The sequence below is a fragment of the Salmo trutta genome, chromosome 21 (assembly GCF_901001165.1).
Source record: "Salmo trutta chromosome 21, fSalTru1.1, whole genome shotgun sequence".
In the NCBI taxonomy this organism is placed as follows: Eukaryota; Metazoa; Chordata; class Actinopteri; order Salmoniformes; family Salmonidae; genus Salmo; species Salmo trutta.
Window position 1 is genome coordinate 11,579,410 of NC_042977.1, and position 24,369 is coordinate 11,603,778.

At 41.9% G+C, this 24,369-nt stretch overlaps 2 protein-coding genes across 3 annotated transcripts; both read right to left on the reverse strand.

The window, feature by feature from the left end:
* Positions 1 to 565: 565 nt before the first annotated feature.
* On the reverse strand, positions 566 to 10,962 carry aire (autoimmune regulator). The gene is made up of 13 exons (XM_029706165.1): positions 10,719 to 10,962; positions 10,097 to 10,271; positions 9,266 to 9,394; positions 9,042 to 9,110; positions 8,783 to 8,896; positions 4,974 to 5,113; positions 4,636 to 4,757; positions 4,415 to 4,484; positions 3,199 to 3,321; positions 2,497 to 2,618; positions 2,109 to 2,187; positions 1,927 to 2,013; positions 566 to 1,749 (listed from the first exon to the last, which is right to left on the reverse strand). The coding sequence occupies exons 1-13, from the start codon at positions 10,863 to 10,865 to the stop codon at positions 1,669 to 1,671; spliced, it is 1,458 nt and encodes a 485-aa protein (XP_029562025.1). The 5' UTR covers positions 10,866 to 10,962; the 3' UTR covers positions 566 to 1,668.
* A 2,360-nt stretch (positions 10,963 to 13,322) lies between these two features.
* On the reverse strand, positions 13,323 to 24,232 carry LOC115156685 (ras-related protein Rab-6B-like). Of its 2 annotated transcripts, none has more exons than XM_029704232.1 (8): positions 24,048 to 24,232; positions 19,783 to 19,841; positions 18,365 to 18,418; positions 17,969 to 18,074; positions 17,645 to 17,756; positions 16,991 to 17,084; positions 14,470 to 14,536; positions 13,323 to 14,030 (listed from the first exon to the last, which is right to left on the reverse strand). In XM_029704232.1, exons 1-8 carry the CDS (start codon positions 24,115 to 24,117, stop codon positions 13,966 to 13,968), a joined length of 627 nt encoding a protein of 208 aa, XP_029560092.1. In that variant the 5' UTR covers positions 24,118 to 24,232; the 3' UTR covers positions 13,323 to 13,965. The 2 variants fall into 2 exon arrangements, with proteins under 2 accessions (XP_029560092.1, XP_029560091.1); XM_029704231.1 differs by having other exon boundaries at positions 18,353 to 18,418.
* Between the last annotated feature and the right edge of the window lie 137 nt (positions 24,233 to 24,369).

Sequence of the window (24,369 nt, forward strand, 5' to 3'; positions counted from 1 at the left end):
TTTGATTTGTTTAACAATTTTTGGGGTTACTAAATGATTTCATGTGTTATTTCCTAGTTTTGATATCTTCCCTATTATTCTACAATGTAGAAAATAGTAAAAATTAAGAAAAACCATTGAATGAGTACGTGTGTCCAAACTTTTGACTGGTACTATATATAGCAACACCTCCCCCATAGACATTCCTGTATTTTCTATAGATGTTATGTCCTTGTATTCCTACTGCTGTATCATCAAAGGTACTGTTTAAGTGAGTCTCAGAAATGGCTAATATTTTAATATTATCTAAGATTAGGAAATTACTATTAAAAAACAGTGGAAACACATGGCATAGAGGGTTGCAGAACTTAACAGAGCCAGGGTACATCCAGGCCTCAACTTGTGCAAATACCAGATACATTAAACCCATCTGGTTCACAATGTTCACATCTCATGTTTGTTTTGGAAATAAGAAGAATGGCAACGTCCCCCTGCTCTGTGCCTTGGCAAGTTCCCCCACCCCCCACCCACCTCTCTCTCTCTCCTTCAGAGTCACTCTTCTGATGGGGCTCCAAGAAAGACATTCTTTTAAACAGTGCTGGTGATACTGTTTATTGAGAGTTATCACAAATGTTTTGTTTCAATGAAGCATGACAGATTGTACACGATGTTGGGCCTTTCATAGATTGAGTGACTCACAAACCAGGTTTTAATCTAACCTTTATTGGCTGGAGCGCACGTGCCATGACCAGAGTGGGCACAACATTTTTACAGACAAAACCATCAGTAGAGGGTAAAATGCAATACATGGGAATTGAAAGTTATTTCTATGTGCACTACGTCATCACCCACAGCCTTTTATCTGCAACAAGTCAGTTTAATGGAAACACCCCGTTAAACTGTATGGTATGTATTCATTTATGGATGTCCATCATCCATTTCGTATGATATGTTAAGAATTACAATTTCTATTATACGTTACAGGAATTGCAATTTGTACAATATGTTACGAATTTGCAAAATGTATGATATGTTATGAATTCCAATTTCTTGTGGCTAAAGTTAGCTAGGTGGATAACGTTAGCTAAGCTAGGGGTTAGGGTTAAAGGTTAGGGTTAGAGTAGTGAGTAGTTGCAGTTGCTAAAATGTTAAAGTTGTCCGTGGTGAGATTCAAACACGCAACTTTTGGTTTGCTAGACATTTGCTTATATCCATCCACCCCGACCAACCTCCCTACTTTAATTTTAGCCTTAAGTAACCTTCTGTCTTATGTTACCAAACTTAACATATCATGCTCATTTGAGTGTCCCGGATTTACTACATGACTTCTAGCCTATGAGAAGAGAGCCCCCGCTAGGAGTCTCAAAATATAGAGTGTTTCTTTAAAGTGCCATCGAGAATAAACGCCCATTGCGCTGCATCCGTCGTGGAGTTATGCTAAACTCCTGAAAATTTACAAAAACAACATTCCTGAGCTAAGTGACGGTCTTCAAGAAATTCTAGAACTGAGGCGTTGTCAGTGTCTGGAGCTATAGAAGTGAAATCTGTTATATTGAACTGTGGAAACTTCTTTTAAGGATGAGAGATATACAGAGAGATAGAGAGATTAAAAAGAAAGAGGGATTGAACTTGTGTGAGATCATAACATGTGTTTTGAGCTTGTTGTGTGTGTGTGTGTGTGTGTGTATGTCATTGGAAGTAGCCCTGAGTGTCCGAGAGAGGCCTGGAGATGTTATGGAAAGCCCACTGCAGGATCCCATCTATGGAGCCCTGCTGAAAGAGGACAAATACAGAACGTCATTAAATAATAGTTCCCTGCCACGAACATGTCTATTGTCTATCACCGAGAGATAGTAACTTTCTCTATATGAAATAGCTTAGGGATGTAATGACATGTTATTCACATCTTATATCACTTATCTTGATTCACATGAAAGTCTGATTCACCTCTCCCATGATGGAGTCTAGTTCATCCTTGTGCAGGATGGGCTCTGAGAGAGAGGAGTGCTCCTGAGTGTGTGGAGTCAAACCAACCTGGGAGTACAGTGGTTGAGAGAGAAAATAAGACTGTATAATGACCACACACACACACAGACAGACACACACCCACACACACACACACACTGTACCTGTAAGCCCTTGGATTCCGCCTCTCTGTCTGTTGAGCTGCCCCAGGGCCTACTGCAGGAGGAGCAGATGGATCTCCCACTGTCAAAGACAAAGACAGAGGAATGCTGACTGATATACTGTTGAACGTTCCATTACTAGCCATTACTAGCCATTACTAGCCATTACTAGCCATTAGTAGCCATTAGCGTCACACAAATGATCACGTGACCGCAGACTTTCACTTAATGTACAGTAAAGAACGCTGTTGCTTTTAGAAAACAGATGTGCAGCTTATAATTTTGAATGAATTGGTGAATAGGCTATCAGAATCAGAAGATATGACTTGATAGGTTAAAAGAATAATTAATACTCAGAGGTGGGACGAGATGGATTTGGAGGTGGTCTTACTTTGGGAAGTGGCAGTAGGTGTGGTACTTCTGTAGGCACTGGAGACAGAGGGTCAGGTCTCCTCCACTGAGGAGGCAAACCCCACACGTCTCCCTGACTTCCACCACCTCGCCACCTGCACACTGGTACACGCAAATGCATGCACGCACACACACACACACACACACACACACTGTTAGCATACTGTATCACTTATAGCACCTTGTTATAAAGCATGTATAATGGATTAGTAAATTGTTTATTCATCATCTATAAATCATTACTCCCACATTAGGTAATGTTAGTAAGCTAGTTATTCACTAATGCAATTGTACACGAGAATGCGCACTACACTACTTGTTTTTAGCACAGCCGTGTTAAAAAAGTAGTTTTGCACAACCTCAAATGTGTACCGTTGCTTTTCTAATATGGGTTACCTATTAAATAAATGGCGTGTCCATCTTTTTGTGAGAAATGACACTGGTCGCTCAAAACACAAACATAAAGTAACGACTTAATAAATGATTAATAAACGATGTACTAATCATTATAAAAGCTTTATTACAAGGTGTTATTATACATTGCTACCTTGCACGCTGCACAAAATAACCTGAAAGAGACTTTGAAATGACTAACGATAACACTAAAGGTTTGAAGAAAAAAACTGAGAAAAGAGAATAGAAAATTGGAAAAGACTAAAGACAACAGAAAAGAAAGAATCACCTGATATGCACAGACCTGGCCGCTCTTGGTTGTGGTGACGCTGGAGAGAGAGGTGGAGGATAAGGAAGAGAAGAAGGAGAAGTCTATGGTGGAGTTACTGGAGCTGGTCTCTGTCAACTGGCTCTGAGCCAAGGGCTATGGGAGAGAAGACGAGAACTGTCATACCTCGGTATCATACTGAGGTAGAACCGTTATACCTCAATATCATAATGTGGTAACTCTTTTACATCAACGTCATACTGAGTTGGAACCGTTACGCCTCAATGTCATATTGGCGTAGAAACAGGGGTTGGAACCTAAATATATTTTCCAATCATTTCATTCTGAATAGAACCCCCAAAAATTCTGTTCCGTTCCACTGTTCCCACCAGCATAATAAAGTTCTGAACCGTTTCAAACCCCAAAAAGTAGCTGTTTATAGAGTTCCTTTAGTTCCTTCTTTAACCTGTGAAATAGACATTGTTTTTTACATTTAGCTCGACAAATAACTCCACAAATCAGTGCGGATAGAGCAGCTTGCTATGGACTGGGCAAGCTAGTTGTTTACTAGTCTGGGTACCGGTCTCTGTAACATTCCACTCCTTGTGCAGGTGGGAGTGAGAGAGAGCGGTGGACATTAAGGAGTCTTGGCTTGAAGCGCTAGGCATCATGATACGACGTGCATTATAATGTGTTAAGGATATTAGCAGGCCTATCATTACTTCACTAAATTACATAATTATACTTAATTACATAACTTTGAACGTCCAAGGGTTGGCTCATGCTTTTAAAATAATGGTTATGTTCCGGAACACTATAGATCACTTTCGTTCCCGATTCTGTGTCCGTTTGTTGAAATGTTCTCTTCTTTTCCAGTTTTCTGTTCTGTTCCCTGAACCGGTTCCAACCCCAGGGTAGAACCATTATACCTCATTATCATAATGAGGTAGAACCGTAATACTGAGTTAGAACCATTATACCTCAATATCATACTGAGGTAGACCGTTATACCACAATATCATACTGAGTTAAAAAACATATACCTCAATATCATACTGAGGTAGACCGTTATACCACAATATCATACTGAGTTAAAAAACATATACCTCAATATCATACTGAGGTAGAACCATTATACCTCAATGCCATACCTTTAGGGTGGAAGTAGTAGAAATAGTAATGGAAGTAAAATGATATGGTATTGAAGAAAATACCAACTTTTGACACTGACCTGAACAGGTAGTACTGGGTAGATTCTATCTCTTCTCACCTTATTGCTATGACATGATCGACAGCGCCAAGTGCCACTAGAGAAAGGAACAAAGATGAGTCCCAAACCTTGGGTCTTATGAAAGATTTTGACTTTTGTTGGACTAACGTAAAAAAAAAACAACACACAAATAAAACAAAGTTATATGCACAGAAGTCAAGTAAGGATTCTGTCCACATAAAGTATACCTTGGTATTGTGGTGAGGGGAGGATCTAGGCAGGTCAGGTGGTAGGCCCTGGGACAGCCATCACAACAGATGAGCTCACCTCCATCCTTACACACTGCACACTCATCATCATTACGCTGGGCCTGGATACACACACACACACACACACTGTTAGACATTCATCTTTCATATACAATCTATTTTCAAATCAATGTGAAAATGTAAATGTTTATGAATGTGCATTTTCTTTGTCAACTACATGAGGCAAATACAGAAACACACTCCCTCTCAAAATGATTGGTTATTTACCTGAGAAAATCATATATGAATACAACTGTATTGCTTGAACAGTCACTTACGTCTCTAACCCTGGTAATGGACTCCTCCTTGTGGTGGTATTTAGTATTTGCAGACTTTGTCTTGTGTCCTCCAGTCAGCTCATCCAATGGCCCAGAGGTGTAATACTCACCACCCACTTTAATGCACTTTTTGGCACTTCCTGTAAAAAGACAACAACATGTAGTCCTACTCTCCCCTTTTGTTCTTAATATTTAAATGCCTACAATAAAACCTGATATGGTGAGATGGTGTCTTATGGTGTCTGTGGAGGTTCATTGGCTGACGGCTATCTAGATTAGATTAAAATCAACTTTAGTATCCCACCAGGGGGAAATTGGTTATGTGCTTAAAAAGACAAAGTACATAAAACATAAAAACACAGAATAATACACAATAAAATTCATATGGAAGTACAATAAGCCACATATTTACAGCGCAACTGCAATGCATATTTACTGTGCACTCCTATAAACTCTCTGTCGGTGCCGACAGTGAGGGCTGCAGATCTCTTAGGAAACTTTGCAGTCTTTAATTTTTGTATGTATTATATTTTACGTTATTAGCCCAGAAAATTGTTTGTGTTATTACAGAACTATTGGATATCAGAGCGGTGGTAACTCACCAGCACTACCAGCATTACGACCAGGAATATGACTTTCCCGAATCGGATCCTTTGTTCGTACCCCCCAGGGCAATTGAACTGATTCCAGACGCCGACCCAAAACACTGCCGGCAGAGGAGAGGTACTCGGAGCGGAATTCTAGTCTGACTTAGGAGGCGTGCACACCACACACTGCTTCCGAGTATATTACTCGCTAACGTTCAGTCTCTGGATAATAAAGTTAACGAGCTCAGGGCGAGGATTTCTTTCCAGAGAGACAACAGAGATTGTAACTTACTCTGTTTCATGGAAACATGGCTTACTCGGGATATACTGTCGGAGTCCGTCCAGCCAGTTGGGTTCTCAGTTCATCGCGCAGACAGGAATAAATATCTCTCCGTGAAGAAAAAAGGCGGTGTTGTTTCATGATTAACGACTCATGGTGTGATTGTGATAACATACAGGAACTGAAGTCATTTTGTTTACCCAACCTAGAACACCTCATAATCAAATGCTGACCGTATTATTAACCAAGAGAATTCTCTTCAGTTATATAGTCACAGTCGTGTATATCCCCCCTCAAGCCGAAGCCACGATGGCCCTCAAAGAACTTCACTGGACTTCATACAAACTGGAAACCACATATTCTGAGGCCGCATTTATTGTAGCTGGGGATTTTAACAAAGCAAATTTGAGAAAAAGGCTGCCAAAGTTCTGTCAACACATTGACTGTAGTACTCGCGCTGCTAAAACATTCGACCACTCCTACTCCAACTTCTGGGATGCCTACAAGGCCCTCCCCCAACCACCTTTCGGCAAATCTGACCACGATTCTATTTTGCTCCTCCCATCCTATAGGCAGAAACTCAAACAGGAAGTACCCGTGCTAAGGACTATTCAATGCTGGTCTGACCAATTGGAGTCCACACTTCAAAATTGTTTGATCACGCGGACTGGGATTTGTTCCGGGTAGCCTCAGAGAATAACATTGATGAATATATTGATATGGCGACTGAGTTTATCAGGAAGTGTATAGGAGATGTTGTACCCCCTGTGACTATTAAAACCTAACCTAATCAGAAACCGTGGATAGATGGCAGCATTTGCGCAAACCTGAAAGCGTGAGCCACCGCATTTAACCATGGCAACGTGAACTGGGAATATAGCAGAATACAAAGAGGGTAGTTATTCCCTCTGCAAGGCAATCAAAGCAAAATATCAGTATAGAGACAAAGTGGAGTCATAATTCAACAGCTCAGACACGAGCAATATGTGGCAGGGTCTACAGACTACAAAAGGAAAACCAGCCACGTCGCTGACACCTGCATCTTGCTTCCGGACAAGCTAAACACCTTCTTCGCCTGCTTTGAGGATAACACAGTCCCACCGACGCTACCAAGGACTGTGGGCTCTCCTTCTCCGTGGCCGAAGTGAGTAAGACATTTAAGCGTGTCAACCCTCGCAAGACTGCCGGCCCAGACGGCATCCATAGCCGCGTTCCCAGAGCATGCGCAGACCAGCTGGCTGGTGTATTTACAGACATATTCAATCTCTCCCTATTCCAGTCTGCTGTCCCCACATGCTTCAAGATGGCCATCATTGTCCCTGTACTCAAGAAAGCAAAGGTAACTGAACTAAATGACTATCGCCCCGTAGCACTCACTTCTGTCGTAATAAAGTGCTTTGAGAGACTAGTCAAGGATCATATCTCCTCCACTTTACCTGTCACCCTAGACCCACTTCAATTTGCTTACCGCCTCAATAGATCCACAGACAATGCAATCGCCATCGCACTGCACTAGCCCATCTGGACAAGATGAATACCTATGTAAGAATGCTGTTCACTGACTATAGCTCAGCATTCAACATCATAATACCTTCCAAGCTCATCATTAAGCTTGAGGCCCTGGGTCTGAAACCCCGCCTCTGCAACTGGGTCCTGGACTTCCTGACGGGCCGCCCCCAGGTGGTGAAGGTAAGAAACAACACATCCACTTCACTGATCCTCAACACTGGGGCCCCACAAGGGTGCGTGCTCAGCCCCCTCCTGTACTCCCTGTACACCCATGACTGCGTGGCCACGCACACTTCCAACTCAATCATCAAGTTGCAGATGACACAGTAGTAGTAGGCTTGATTATCAACAATGACGATACAGCCTACAAAGAGGCTCTGGGAGTGTGGTGCCAGGAAAATAACCTCTCACTCAACGTCAACAAAACAAAGGAGATGATCGTGGACTTCAGGAAACAGCAGAGGGATCACCCCCCTATCCACATCGATGGGACCGCAGTGGAGAATGTGGAAAGCTTCAAGTTCATCGGTGTACACATCACTGACAAACTGAAATGGTCCACCAACACAGACAGTGTGCTGAAGAAGGCACAACAGCGCCTCTTCAACCTCAAAAGACTGAAGAAATTTATCTTGGCACCTAAAACCCTCACAAACTTTTACAGATGCACAATTGAGAGCATCCTGTCAGGCTGTATCACCGCCTGGAACAGCAACTGCACCACCTGCAACCGCAGGGCTCTCCAGAGGGTGGTGCGGTCTGCCCAAAGTATACTGGGGGTAAACTACCTGCCCTCCAGGACACCTACAGCACCAGATTTCACAGGAAGGCCAAAAAGAGAATCAAGGACAACAACCACCCGAGCTACTGCTTGTTCACCCTGCTATCATCCAGAGGGCGAGGTCAGTACAGGTGCATCAAAGCTGGGACCGAGAGAATTAAAAACAGCTTCTATTTCAAGGCCATCAGACTGTTAAATAGCCATCACTAGCACATTAGAGGCTGCTGCCTATATACATTGACTTGAAATCACTGGCCACTTTAATAAATGGAACACTAGTCACTTTAATAATGTTTACATATCTTGCATTACTCATCTCATATGTATATACTGTATTCTATTCTATTCTACTGTATCTTAGCCTATGCCGCTCGGACATTGCTCATCCATATATTTATATATTCTTAATTCCATTCCTTTACTTAGATTTGTGTGATTTGGGTATATGTTGTGAAATTGTTAGATATTACTTGTTAGATATTACTGTACTGTTGGAGCTAGACACACAAGCATTTTGCTACACCCACAATAACATCTGCTAAACACGTGTATGTGACAAATACAATTTGATTTGAACTTACAAATACAATTTGAACTTGCAATACAAGGTTTACAGTCATCAGGATAGTGTTGTGATTCCAGTGTTACTCACCAGATCCAAACACCTGTTTGATGAGGATCTCCTCTCTGGCCCCGCAGCTGACCGGCAGCTCACTGGACGACAGAGTGACTGCCCTCTGGACCGATGTGGACACCGCCTGGACACCTGCTAAATGGTAATAGCACAGTAATAATGGTCAGTTTATAGTGATGATGTTGATAAATGTATGCTGATATCAAATATGTTGTGCCTTCCTCAAATCATAACAGAATCACAAACAGAGAATGGAATATAAAACAGATTTGATGACCCTTTCCAGCAGGTATCTGAGAGACCACTGCAGCACCTTCACTTTTCTTCACTGACTTCACTTTGCCACCTGGAACAATGACACCAAAACATGTATAATGAGCTTGGTTAAGAAACACTTGAGTTTTGAGTATATTGTAGTACAACTAGTTGTCATATGGCTTCGGAGTGCATTATAATGGGTATCTGGTACAATATCTTATATCACACCTAAACTGTTGTTACTTTTGCCGTGGTGCTGAGAGTGGTGAGGGTGATGAGGGTGTCTCTCCCCCAGGCTCCTCTTCCTGCTGTGGGACTCTCGAGACCCTCGTGGGGATCTCTTCCCCTGCTTGGAGCCCACCATCTCCCTACCTGACAAAATGGAACACCACCCATAGAATCAATTATAATTATAATAAACTTAAATTCTTGTTAATCTAACCGCACTGTCCAATTCACAGTAACTTTTACAGTGTAAGAATACCATGCTATTGAGGAGAGTGCACAATTATGAACTTGAAAATGTATTAATAAACCAATTAGGCACATTTGTCTTGATACAACATTTTGAACAGATATGCATTTCATCAGTCTAACACTTTGCACATACACTGCTGCCATCTAGTGGCCAAAATCTAAATTGCGCCTGGGCTGGAATAATACATTACGGCCTTTCTCTTGCATTTCAAAAATGATGGTACAAAAAACAAACAAAAAACATGTTTTTTTTCCTTTGTATTATCTTTTACCAGATCTAATGTGTTATATTCTCATACATTAATTTCACATTTCCACAAACTTCAAAGTGTTTCCTTTCAAATGGTATCAAGATTAGGCAAAAATCTTTAAAAAGTGTCGGATCCTTAAGAGGTTTTAAAGCAACGCTCCTATGTCACTTCAACTCAACTCCCTCACTTCAGGGACACAGCCTTTCAATCAACTGTTTTTCTCTGCCCAAAGTACCCCCTCATATGCAATTGATCACTACCCCAAGTACCCCCTGTGGATAAACTAAGTACCCTCAGGGGTTCTAGTGCCACAGGATGAGAAACTGCTTAAGATGGGGTTACCAACCTGGTTGAATGCTGGTCAGGAGGGCCTGAAGTCTGGGGTAGCTGTGCTGGTTGTAGTCCTTGGCCAGGTTGGTCCAGAAGGCCTGGATGGTGGTCCTACTCTGCTCCAGGAGCCAGGAAAGCAGGGAGTACATGGCCTTGTGGATCCCCTCTCTGCCCTCCCTCTCCAGGGTATCCTATCAGTGGTCATAGCAAATGTTTATGATAATAATACATTTTAGCAGACACTTTTATCCAAGGTGACTTACAGTCATGCAGGCATACATTCTTACTTGGGGCTAGTGCCGGGAATTGAACCCACTATCCTGATGTTGCAAGCGCCATGCTCTACCAACTGTCATTCAATGTTCCATGTACTGTAGAAAATGGTACAGAGTGAAATATACACCGATTTTTTTGGTTTATAGATAAGAATACGTTTTAGATGATCTGCAAGGTCTTCTCAGCACCCGGAACCAAATCAGTTAAGGCTGTTACGAGAGACAATCTACAAGGCGATGTATCGAAGAGAAAATATTATAATTGTACATGCCCTCTGTCCAGGCTAACATCATGAAATGCTCAAACTTTCTCCACATCAAAATTAAATATACCATTATTGTTATGTACTTCCCATAGCTCACCTTCAGAATTTGGTCGCTGATGATGCTGCGGTCCACCAACCCATAGAGCAGTGGGAAGGGATCATCAATCACCATGGAGATGTCCGTGCGGAATTCCTTGAGCTGGGAACGGGGGTCAGGATCCTCAAAAGCCTCGACTCTGGACATGGCTCACAGTTAATATGCGTGGTGTTCATTCATACAGTATATTCAAGTGGTCTAATGTTGTCTGGCTTTTATGTGTGGTGTGTTGCTGTTAAGTCGCACCGGCAAAGTGTAACAGGAGAATCTGAAATTATTGAAGTGACCTTTGGTTTGTGACCTCAGTGTTGGAGGTGTGGCTAGTCCAGGTGAGGGTCACTTGATTGGTATGTCCTCCATGGTTGCTCAAAAGTGTTTCTGGTTTCCTTTTAACCAGATGAACACACGCACGCACACACACACGCACACGCACACGCACACACACACACACACACGCGCACGCGCACACACACACATTTGAATGATTATTTAGAAAGTCCTCAGTTAAGCCACGGAGGTTTGCTCTGCCACTCACCTCTCCAGGGTCCACATGTACATTAGTACTCTAACTGCCTTGCCTGTGTCCACCTGTCTCTCGGGGGGGGGTTAACTAAAGACCACCACTAACTCCTGCAGGGGAATACCTGATTCTAGTCTCACTAGAAAAGCCCAAACCCATGGGGACTGAGAGCCCAGATGAGTGGCAGTCTACACGTCACTGTGATACTCATTTATTAGAAGGTGCTTTCCACTTGAACTTCCCCCAAAATGTAGCATTGTTTGTCTGCTATGATCTCGGTCACAAGTATTAATCGTGAATGTGTGGTCATATCGATACTGTCATCAGATGGGTAAGACTTGACATGTAATTACATAATTAATGGTTTATTTAATCATTTCTAAATGTGTTATAAACCATTCATAAACAGTGACTATTCCCCACGATGTATTTCATTTACGGCGCTTCTATGCAATTTAAAAACTCTAAAACGCTGTTTGGAGAACAGCGATAACAAGCAACTTGGATGCTGTAGCTTCGTTCACCTCAGTTGATCTACAGACAGTTAGCCTGTTAGCTATACAATTAGCCGCTACACGTTAGCTCACATTAACTCAAAACTATAATTGAATACGTGCCTTGAGTGCCAGGTCAGTAATGAATACTACAAGTTTAGATAGCTGGCTATCTGACATAGGTTTATTGAGTGACTGTCAATGAGTGACATATAGAGGAATACCACCAATATTGTGTTTTCTACTTTTCTATTGTTTTTTTATGTAGCTAAGGCCATGACATCAGATACTCTTATGATGAGAGCCACCAGAAGTATCTCCGCAAAAGCATAAATGCGATGTGTATTCTTTGGGCAAACAAAGTTATTGAGACTGAGGACGGAAAAAAACTCTAAAGGGAGATAATCCCCCGTGTGCTGACGAAAGGGACAGAGTCCACATTGTGACCGTCACCAACTTGACGTCAAACAACGCTGGAACATACTGGTGTGGAGCGAAACAAGTTGGACGGCATAACTACATTGAAGTCAACCCTTGAAGTCTCTAAAGGTACTGTACACCTTTGTTTCTCATCCTCAAATACTTATCACTCCCACAACAGATGACATTATACATTCCTAATCAGGCCTCTGCTTTTGGCCCGAAACCTAACTTGAGATCCCTTCCCATTACTCATTTTTCATTGACTCAATGCATGATTTACGTGATTGTCGACATCCTGTATCTCAAGTTTGGATTCCGCCCTAAATGATGCCGCGAAGGTCATTTCTTGTCTTTTCCCACTAGCACTGACTTACTTAGCTGATAAAAAAAACGTTGTTGGGGGAAATTGAAGTTGATATAAGTATGAGGTGTAGTCTCACCTAGCTATCTTAAGATGAATGCACTAATTGTAAGTTGCTCTGGATAAGAGCGTCTGCTAAATGACTAAAATATCAAATGTAATTTCAGATATAACCTATACGCACTATTGTGCGAACGGTGCTGTGTTGACTCAGTGATTTTCCTTTTCACATTGTCCTTTCAAGCACGGTTCCAGCAACTGTGGAAGTAGTCAGGCCAGTGTACTACTGCTCGGGTTGACTCAGTAGTTTAAAAATGATGGCCAATTCTGAATTGACTTGTGACTTGCTCTTTAATTGCAATTCATTCTTGAATTTCAACGTGCCACAGCTTACTGCTCTTTAATTCCAATTAATTATTGAATTTCAATTGAATTTCAATGTGCCACACCTTACAGGTCTGCATTTAAAGTAGTTACAGTAGTCTGGAAATATTCTAAGATCTTTTTTGTAGGTTTATAATAATTCATCATTCACTTTTGACAGACGAGACCATTTCGCAATGGGTAAGTGTGGATGGTTAGGAGAGTGAAGCCCTTTAATCTTTCATTTATTAATAATTAAACATTATTACATTATTCATACCAGTGAACAAGGACCACTTCTACCGAGGGACGTTCATAACATACATATTACATTATTATATACAGTGCAGTGCAGTACAGTAGAGCTTAATGTGTATTACCGGGGGAAAGGAGGAAGGAAGAGGGAGGAGGGGGGAGGAGAGGGGGGGAGGAGAGGGGGGGAGGGGGGGCTTGTGAAATTCCATTGGCTTTTTTCTTCTTCTTTTACCACAGCACAGGCGTTCTATAAAAGTTGCCCATTGAGAGTGACACATTTTCACAGCTATAGTACTGTAAGTAAGGGTGAATCTATGGTAAATCAACGCCTGTGGGGAATATCAAATGGGACACATTGTTGATATGAATGAGTATGCTATTATTATGCTATAAAACATTCTAAGTTAGTCGAGCCACTCCAGGGTTGTAGGTTTGAGATCAGCGTGCATGCGTGCTGCAGATATTCAGACAGGGCAGCCATCTTGGAAATGGACTTCCCCACTTTTCCCAATTTACGTGTCATTTTTGGTGCTTTCCCTTTTATATAAAAAAATACAAAACATAACGGCGAAAAGAATTCGAGTTTCATTCCATTTCCTCCCTTTTTTCATTTTCTAAAACTTTTTTTTCTCTTTTTTTTCCTTCTCTGGCACTTACATATTGACAAAGTATACACTATTTTACAACTGAAGACTGAAATAACACTTGATTCGTCCAATCAGATATACGGTACGCAGCCCATATCCGATCAGAAAAGTCAACTGGAAGCTAACCAGTAGGAAGCAACACAACAAGCCTATGGTGTGAAGGAAGCTGTCCGACAGCTCTGCATTAACACAAGCACCCACCCTCAGGGACAGTGGGTTCTGCTGGTTTGTCCAGCTTAATGTCAATCACTGGAAAGTATCCAATTAAGGAAAAACTTAGGGAATACATAAAACATTATCGGCATATTCCATTCTTAACAACAAAACTGTGGTCCAAAAGAGTCAACAGTGAGGACTATAATGCAACATAATAGACACTCCTCTCTCTCTCTCGCAAACATGGTCTATCCTTCGTCATGTATCCCTAAGCACAGGGTGCTACCCTGCTATACCGTCACTAGGGGGCATCCTCTCCCCCTGTCCTATAGAATTCATACCAATCAACGAGGTAATATTTCTGGTTCACTGCACTGAAGATGGCTGCCTATTTCTACTTATTTCTTTGTGACAGTGCCAGCAACCACAATGAGTTAAATCATTTTTCTCTGCACTGAGTTTCTCTTTGCTGTTCTGGGCCTTAGTCGACAGATTGTTAAGTCACTCAGTGACTCTCTGTTCTAAAGGATACTGCCTTCAGGGTTCGCATCGTCCAAGCTCTCCATCCCAGGTAAGGCTGCTGCAACACGTCGAAACAGCTAGAGATAGAGAGAGGGAGGGAGAAAGGGGGAGAGAGAAAACGGAAAATACATTGAAAATATATAATACAATTAACATAAAACTACATCTTAAAAGGAATTTCCACTACATAAATCTTACACACTATAAACAAATGGTTCTATATAGTGGCAAAAAAAAAAATGTTGGGCTTGCAACCACAGCAGAACCCTTTTTGGTACTATATGTAACCTTTTTTTGAAGGTTCTATAAAGAACTATGCTCATCAGGTTCTAATTGGAAACTTTATGGTGCTATAAAGAACCCTTTCCTAAGGTTCTATAAAGAACCATTAATTTTGTATATATATATTGTACCAAAAAAGGGTTCCGCTATGGTTACAACCATTTTTGGGGCAATATAGAACCATTATGGGGTTCAATCTCATAGGTCCTCGGCAGAACCATACACATTTTTTTATTCAGTTTTAGTAGTGTTAAAATTCCATAGGTTTTACTATTGTGTAAATCAACAAGTTGAATCAGGTGCACTAGAATGGGACAACTGTTAGGTCCCTGAGAAGCTTATTGAGAACTACTGACTTAATCAACTGTTCTCAAATTGCACAAGGCCATACATGAGTCTTTCATAAACACCATTAATGATCAAATAAACAGCTATATCATGTTAAACCATTACACAACATATTAGACAAACTGGAATGACACTCTCACTCACGGTTGCACAAAAAGAGCTGTGCACAAACCACGGCCAAAAATATTTGAATGATGCCGCCGCCCATAATTTAAATGATCACTAAAATTGTAAAGAACATTTTTTTGAACTGCAAAGAACTACTGAAGGGCTCAAAGGGTTCTTCGGTAGGTACGGTTCCACATAAACTCAGCAAAATAAGAAACGTCCTCTCACTGTGATCTGCGTTTATTTTCAGCAAACTTAACATGTGTCAATATTTGTATGAACATAACAAGATTCAACAACTGAGACACAAACTGAACAAGTTCCACAGAGACATGTGACAAACATAAATGGAATAATGTGTCCCTAAACAAAGGGGGGGTCAAAATCAAAAGTAACAGTCAGTATCTGGTGTGGCCGCCAGCTGCATTAAGTACTACAGTGCATCTCCTCCTCATTGACTGCACCAGATTTGCCAGTTCTTGCTGTGAGATGTTACTCCACTCTTCCACCAAGGCACCTGCAAGTTCCCGGACATTTCTGAGGGGAATGGCCCTAGCCCTCACCCTCCGGTCCAACAGGTCCCAGACGTGCTCAAGGGGATTGAGATCCGGGCTCTTCACTGGCCACGGCAGAACACTGACATTCCTGTTTTGCAGGAAATCACGCACAGAACGAGCAGTATGGCTGGTGGCATTGTCATGCTGAAGGGTCATGTCAGGATGAGCCTGCAGGAATGGTACCATATGAGGGAGGAGGATGTCTCCCCTGTAACGCACAGCATTGAGATTGCCTGCAATGACAACAAGCTCAGTCTGATGATGCTGTGACACACCGCCCCAGATCATGATGGACCCTCCACCTCCAAATCGATCCCACTCCAGAGTACAGGCCTCGGTGTAACGCTAATTTCTTTGACGATAAACGTGAATCCGACCATCACCCCTGGTGAGACAAAACCGCATCTCGTCAGTGAAGAGCACTTTTTGCCAGTCCTGTCTGGTCCAGTGACGGTGGGTTTGTGCACATAGGCAAAGTTGTTGCCGGTGATGTCTGGTGAGGACCTGCCTTACATCAGGCCTCAAAGCCCTCAGTCCAGCTTCTCTCAGTCTGAGCACTGATGGAGGGATTGTGCGTTCCTGGTGTAACTCGGGCAGTTGTTGTTGCCATCCTATACCTGTCCTGCTGGTGTGATGTTCGGATGTACCGATCCTGTGCAGGTGTTGTTACACGTGGTCTGCCACTGCGAGGATGATCAGCTGTCCGTCCTGTCTCCCTGTAGCGCTGTCTTAGGCGTCTCACAGTACGGACATTGCAATTTATTGCCCTGGCCACATCTGCAGTCCTCATGCCTCCTTGCAGCATGCCTAAGGCACGTTCACGCAGATGAGCAGGGACCCAGGGCATCTTTCTTTTGGTGTTTTTCAGAGTCAGTAGAAAGGCCTCTTTAGTGTCCTATATTTTCATAACTGTGGCCTTAATTGCCTACCATCTGTAAGCTGTTAGTGTCTTAACGACCGTTCCACAGGTGCATGCTCATTAATTGTTTATGGTTCATTGAACAAGCATGGGAAACCCTTTACAATGAAGATCTGTGAAGTTATTTAGATTTTTCCGAATTATCTTTGAAAGACAGGGTGCTGAAAAAGTTTTTTTTTTCTGAGTGTAGAACCATCATCTTTCCCAAAAAACCCTTGAGGAACCCTACTTTTTTAGTGTGTATTCTTGAGTGAGTCAAACTTGAAGCATATAAAGCGCCTAATTAAGAAATTGAAAATGTTTATAGGAAGAATCACCTGTTTGACATTGGTGCCTGTTTTGGCACTGGTTTCGATGAACATCACGTTCAGTTCTTTGGCTCTCTGCTCTCCCTCTTCGATAGTGATTTGCCTGTGGGAGAATCAGACCAATGCATACGTTCAGATGTTAAAGGTGAATACTTGCTAGAAATCTTGAACAGTTTTTTTTTTAGAACCAATGGTGTTACACAATTGATGCATTAAATCAAATCAGGTAACTTATGTTCATCATTTCAATCCATATGTAATCAATTTTAAAGGATTGAAAAAGTAAAAATAAGGCAGACAAAAGACCCCTTTGATAGGATTATCCAAGTTCAAAGCACTATCTGAATTTGATCACTCTTTTGTCGCAGAGAATTTGGCAAACTTGTAGTGTATTTGTGGTTTAAAAGGCTTCTAAAGTTTTTAATTTCCACCTACAAACTTTAGAAGCCACAAAAATGTCAGAACAAAAAAATGTATCAACTCCTATAAAAATGTCCATTCATTATAATCCACATAATAATTCACACGTCCTGTTGCTGCAGGATTCTTTTCCTGCTGTGAGAAACTGGTCAAATTAAGATAGAACACCTGTATACAGCATGTATTCAGTACGGAGGCCTAATATATAAATAACATGTGTACCAGACATAAACGATCACCCACCTCTTCTCCTCCAGGTCTGTCTTGTTGCCCACTAACATGATGATAACATCACTGCCCCTCTCTGTTCGAACGTCGTCAATCCACTTACAGGTCTGCTGGAACGAGTTCACGTCTGGGAAGGAAATATATCATGTACCTTTTTACTGGATGTTACTGTGTATTACAATGGACGCCATTGTAGGGCACTGTGTGTGTGTGTGTGTGTGTGTGTGTGTGTGTGTGTGTGTGTGTGTGTGTGTGTGTGTGTGTGTGTGTGTGTGTGTGTGTGTGTGTGTGTGTGTGCATCCATCAGGTTCTGCTCGTCGTGTGAGTTCTGCCACTCACTTGTAATGTCATACACAACCACAGCGACAGTAGAGTCCCGTATGTAGCTGGGGATGAGGCTCCTGAAGCGCTCCTGACCTGCTGTATCCCACAGCTGCAGTCTCACCTAGACACACACAAGCCCACTGAGCTACAGTACCGGCTGAGCAACACTGTTCAACTACAACAAGCCTTAACAAACGTGTTTATTTAACTTCATTTCACCATAATCATTTATGAATGACTCATTTACAGTATGCAGTAATATGCATAGTATGTACAGTTAGTATGTGTAGTATGCTAGGACATATAGGGTGCTTTGTACTAGTTAGGGTGCTAGGCCCCTAAAAGAAATGTGTAAATAATGTAGTCCATGTTGATCTGTGTTCATTTCAGGGAACTGACAGAGTTTCTTACTGTTCGGTCCTCCAGGTACATGGTCTTTGATAAGAAGTCAATCCCAATGGTCGCCTGTCAAATAAAACAAGAGTAAAGTGATACTCGCAATAATAGTGCAATAAAAGTCACAATAATAGCACACAGGTTACAGTGTGTCACAATACTAGCACACAGGTTACAGTGTGTCACAATAATAGTATACAGGTTACAGTGTGTCACAATAATAGTATACAGGTTACAGTGTGTCACAATAATAGCACACATGTTACAGTGTGTCACAATACTAGCATACAGGTTACAGTGTGTCACAATAATAGTATACAGGTTACAGTGTGTCACAATAATAGCACACATGTTACAGTGTGTCACAATACTAGCATACAGGTTACAGTGTGTCACAATAATAGCACACATGTTACAGTGTGTCACAATACTAGCATACAGGTTACAGTGTGTCACAATACTAGCATACAGGTTACAGTGTGTCACAATAATAGTATACAGGTTACAGTGTGTCACAATAATAGCACACATGTTACAGTGTGTCACAATACTAGCATACAGGTTACAGTGTGTCACAATAATAGTATACAGGTTACAGTGTGTCACAATAATAGCCTACAGCTTACAGTGTGTCACAATAATAGTATACAGGTTACAGTGTGTCACAATACTAGCATACAGGTTACAGTGTGTCACAATAATAGCATACAGGTTACAGTGTGTCACAATAATAGCACACATGTTACAGTATGTCACAATACTAGCATACAGGTTACAGTGTGTCACGATAATAGCATACATGTTACAGTGTGTCACAATAATAGCACACAGATTACAGTGTGTCACAATAATAGTATACAGGTTACAGTGTGTCACAATACTAGCATACAGGTTACAGTGTGTCACAATAATAGCATACAGGTTACAGTGTGTCACAATAATAGCACACATGTTACAGTGTGTCACAATACTAGCATACAGGTTACAGTGTGTCACAATAATAGCACACATGTTACAGTGTGTCACAATACTAGCACACAGGTTACAGTGTGTCACAATAATAGCATACATGTTACAGTGTGTCACAATAATAGCCTACAGATTACAGTTTGTCACAATAATAGCACACATGTTACAGTGTGTCACAATAATAGCACACAGATTACAGTGTGTCACAATAATAGCACACAGATTACAGTGTGACACAATAATAGCACACAGATTACAGTGTGTCACCCTCTATCTTTTGTTATTCACAAAGGAAAGGATCTACTGTGATAGATAGGAAACATACAAAATATATTTTGTGTGACGGCCAAGCGCGTAAATCTAATCATGTCTATTGTAATTAGATTTGTATTGCCCTTTGTACTGTAATTGTTGTCCTATCATTTGTTTGTACCAGAACATAAAATAAAGCAGCCAGGTCTTACCTGATATGTGTTGTCGAAGCTGTCATACATAAACCGGGTGATCAGTGATGTCTTCCCCACTGGAAGAGGAACAGAACACAGGGGTGAATATTGAAGTTTATTTCTAAAAAGCTATATCCACCAATTTTTCACATTTGTGTTTTTTCATCAGAAATGAATGCTTATGGGTACCTTTTTGTGTGTGTACAATATTACTGGTTTCATAATTTTTATTCCTAGATTTTAGATATGTATTACATTTTTAAATTGAATATTCATATCCTGTATATTCAACATAAATTCAACCCACCATAAATCCAGCCTCATTCTATAGTGTTTGGTTAGAGTTAGGCCTCGTCCCAAATGGCACCCTATTCCCTATATAGTGCACTATTTTAGACCAGAGCCCTATTCCCTATATAGTCCCCTACTTTAGACCAGAGCCCTATTCCCTATATAGTGCCCTACTTTGACCAGAGCCCTATTCCCTATATAGTGCCCTACTTTAGACCAGAGCCCTATTCCCTATATAGTCCCCTACTTTAGACCAGAGCCCTATTCCCTATATAGTGCCCTACTTTAGACCAGAGCCCTATTCCCTATATAGTGCCCTACTTTGACCAGAAACCAGATCTTATATTACTGTATTGATTAATTTTGCAATATATATATACTGCTCAAAAAAATAAAGGGAACAGTTAAACAACACAATGTAACTCCAAGTCAATCACACTTCTGTGAAATCAAACTGTCCACTTAGGAAGCAACACTGATTGACAATAAATTTCACATGCTGTTGTGCAAATGGAATAGACAACAGGTGGAAATTATAGGCAATAAGCAAGACACCCCCAATAAAGGAGTGGTTCTGCAGGTGGAGACCACAGACCACTTCTCAGTTCCTATGCTTCCTGGCTGATGTTTTGGTCACTTTTGAATGCTGGCGGTGCTTTCACTCTAGTGGTAGCATGAGACGGAGTCTACAACCCACACAAGTAGCTCAGGTAGTGCAGCTCATCCAGGATGGCACATCAATGCGAGCTGTGGCAAGAAGGTTTGCTGTGTCTGTCAGCGTAGTGTCCAGAGCATGGAGGCACTACCAGGAGACAGGCCAGTACATCAATAGACGTGGAGGAGGCCGTAGGAGGGCAACAACCCAGCAGCAGGACCGCTACCTCCGCCTTTGTGCAAGGAGGAGCAGGAGGAGCACTGCCAGAGCCCTGCAAAATGACCTCCAGCAGGCCACAAATGTGCATGTGTCTGCTCAAACGGTCAGAAACAAACTCCATGAGGGTGGTATGAGGGCCCGACGTCCACAGGTTGGGGTTGTGCTTACAGCCCAACACCGTGCAGGACGTTTGGCATTTCCCAGAGAACACCAAGATTGGCAAATTCGCCATTGGCGCCCTGTGCTCTTCACAGATGAAAGCAGGTTCACACTGGGCACGTGACAGACGTGACAGGGTCTGGAGACGCCGTGGAGAACGTTCTGCTGCCTGCAACATCATCCAGCATGACCGGTTTGGCGGTGGGTCAGTCATAGTGTGGGGTGGGATTTCTTTGGGGGGCCACACAGCCCTCCATGTGCTCGCCAGAGGTAGCCTGACTGCCATTAGGTACCGAGATGAGATCCTCAGACCCCTTGTGAGACCATATGCTGGTGCGGTTGGCCCTGGGTTCCTCCTAATGCAAGACAATGCTAGACCTCATGTGGCTGGAGTGTGTCAGCAGTTCCTGCAAGAGGAAGGCATTGATGTTATGAACTGGCCTGCCCGTTCCCCAGACCTGAATCCAATTGAGCACATCTGGGACATCATGTCTCGCTCCATCTACCAACGCCACGTTGCACCACAGACTGTCCAGGAGTTGGCGGATGCTTTAGTCCAGGTCTGGAAGGAGATCCCTCAGGAGACCATCCGCCACCTCATCAGGAGCATGCCCAGGCATTGTAGGGAGGTCATACAGGCACATGGAGGCCACACACACTACTGAGCCTCATTTTGACTTGTTTTAAGGACATTACATCAAAGTTGGATCAGCCTGTAGTGTGGTTTTCCACTTTAATTTTGAGTGTGACTCCAAATCCAGACCTCCATGGGTTGATAAATTGGATTTCCATTGATTATTTTTGTGTGATTTTGTTGTCAGCACATTCAACTATGTAAAGAAAAAAGTATTTAATAAGATTATTTCTTTCATTCAGATCTAGGATGTGTTGTTTAAGTGTTCCCTTTATTTTTTTGAGCAGTGTATATATATTTAAAAACATATCGATGTCACAAATGTATCATTTGTACAGTTCTTTATTAAAAATGTCATTATTTGTCACATTTGACTGTGTAAAGCCTTGCAGTGCTACTTTTTTCTCTGAGAGGAAGGCGGCTATATCCAGTTATGCAACAAATTGGGATTGTTTGTCTCTCTGAAATAAAACCATCTAGTGTCATTTAACAACCCCATGCCATGAAACCCCAATCTCTTTCAGAAGTTCTTTAAACAAAAACTAATTTGCCAACATTTCTGAAAATGGATATACCGTATAGTATTTTGCAATGAAACTCTTCATATACATACATACATAAATGTACATACATAAATGTACATACATAAATGTATGTATGCATGCACAAGCACGCTCGCACACACACACACACACACACACACACACACACACACACACACACACACACACACACACACACACACACACAAGAAACCCACAATCACAGGTACACTGAATGACAGCCTAGTTAGCACCCATTACCCAACGTTCATCACTCACAGCCCACAACAATATGAGGTTAAGCTAATTGTTAAAACCTGAAGATCTAAAGATCATCAATGGTCTGTGAGTGTTTTAGGGGACACTCGTCACAATTAGTAGCCTACAGAAAACAATTGGCAGTGGCCAATACAGGCTTGAAATCAGCACCACGGACAGCTACATAACAGCATACATTATGGAAAGCCACTAGGCTGCTACATACAAATGCAATAACACACACAGAAACAAACACACACGCATACACGCGCGCAGTACCATGGACAGCTACATCTCAGCATCCTTGTCTATGGAAAGCCATGACAGCGACCATTACACGCACACAAACATACAAGAACATACACTCAGTTATGGAATAGACATCTCTCTCTCTCTCTCTCTCTCTCTCTCTCTCTCTCTCTCTCTCTCTCTCTCTCATATACACACACACGCACACACACTCTCTCTCTCTCTCTCTCTCTCTCTCTCATATACACACACGCACACACTCTCTCTCTCTCTCGCTCTCTCTCATATACACACACGCACACGCACACGCACACGCACACACACACACACACACACACACACACACACACACACATCCATTATATTATAAATAAACCATTACAATGCCCAAATGTATAGTATTTTACACTTCAGAACCATGATCGAGCAGAGGTACATAGCCACTCCGACTGTCTGCTGTCTGACCACGTACTCTAAGAGGTTTATAGCGCCGAACCATTATCGATCTCTAGAGTCTATGCCATATCAACCACGCAAACAGTCATTGTTCTCTAAATGATTGAATTACTGAATAAAATATCATGTTATGACACTAACAGACCATTCGTGACCATTAGGATGTTATGATTTGGAACGGTGAGTCAACGGATTGGAGACAGTGACTGCGAGGTTTAGAAATTCGAGACATCGCCAACCTGGGTGTGTCCCGAAATGACACATGGGAACTATTTATCTATTTAAACAATTTTAAACCGGGGGGGAGAAAAAAATCATAGCTAATCATTTAATACGTTTAAATATTGAAGTCTATTGTCAACGATGGAACTGTGATAAAATGTTATTAATCCTGAAACAGAGCGAAGATTTCTGCCGGCCACTGCACCACATCAAAACATCCAAATTCTTATTTCACGTCTCTTACTGTATCTGTAATACCAATGATGATGAAATACAATGAAACATGTTTAAATAGAGAAATTGTTTGAAATAAAATATTAATATCGGTCAAATGCGGAGGGTAGCCTACATTGTATTTCATGACGTTTTAGATCGAAATGGATGACTAATCAGATTTTCCACAGAAACAAAATCGTGACAGGAACCAGCGAATTGGTTGATTGAGTTTTAACATATGACACAACCTCTCAACACATTTGCGAAAATAGTGAAAACTTTCAAATAGACCAAAGAATACATTTATGGCCTTCGAGATGCGTTATCATGTTTGGCAACTGATAACCAAGCCTCCAAAGGCGTTCCAAAAGACTCAACTCACCGCTCTGTTCTCCTAAAAAGACCAGTTTGAATTTCCTCAGAGGGTTCCCCAAGTCTCCTCCGGCGGACATGGTTCCAGCGATAAAACTCTATCGGATTTTAATAGAGGTTTTCTGATCCAGAGGCGTTGTTTCTTTCCCTATCGGTGTGTCGGGATCCTCCTCTGCTCATAGAATGATGGGAATGCAGCTCAGCATCGTCCTGTCAATTTAGGATGCGTGTGCGCCTGCGTGACCTCACCTTCTTCATCCTCTCACCTTCTTGAATATTATTGCATTCTCCCCGGTTAATATCACAGTGTAGAGCTACTCAACAGTAAAGTA

Bases quoted from the DNA above. Each gene is read 5' to 3' on its own strand.
- aire (XM_029706165.1), bottom strand. From the start codon at position 10,865: ATGTCCAGAGTCGAGGCTTTTGAGGATCCTGACCCCCGTTCCCAGCTC. The intron at 4,758-4,973 runs GTAAGTGACTGT...GTGTGTATCCAG, and splicing joins CCATTACCAGGGTTAGAGAC to GCCCAGCGTAATGATGATGA. The intron at 1,750-1,926 runs GTGAATCAGACT...CTCTTTCAGCAG, and splicing joins TAGACTCCATCATGGGAGAG to GGCTCCATAGATGGGATCCT.
- LOC115156685 (XM_029704231.1), bottom strand. From the start codon at position 24,117: ATGTCCGCCGGAGGAGACTTGGGGAACCCTCTGAGGAAATTCAAACTG. The intron at 19,842-24,047 runs GTGAGTTGAGTC...TTCCTCTTCCAG, and splicing joins CTTTTTAGGAGAACAGAGCG to TGGGGAAGACATCACTGATC. The intron at 17,085-17,644 runs GTGGGTGATCGT...ATTCTCCCACAG, and splicing joins ACAGACCTGGAGGAGAAGAG to GCAAATCACTATCGAAGAGG.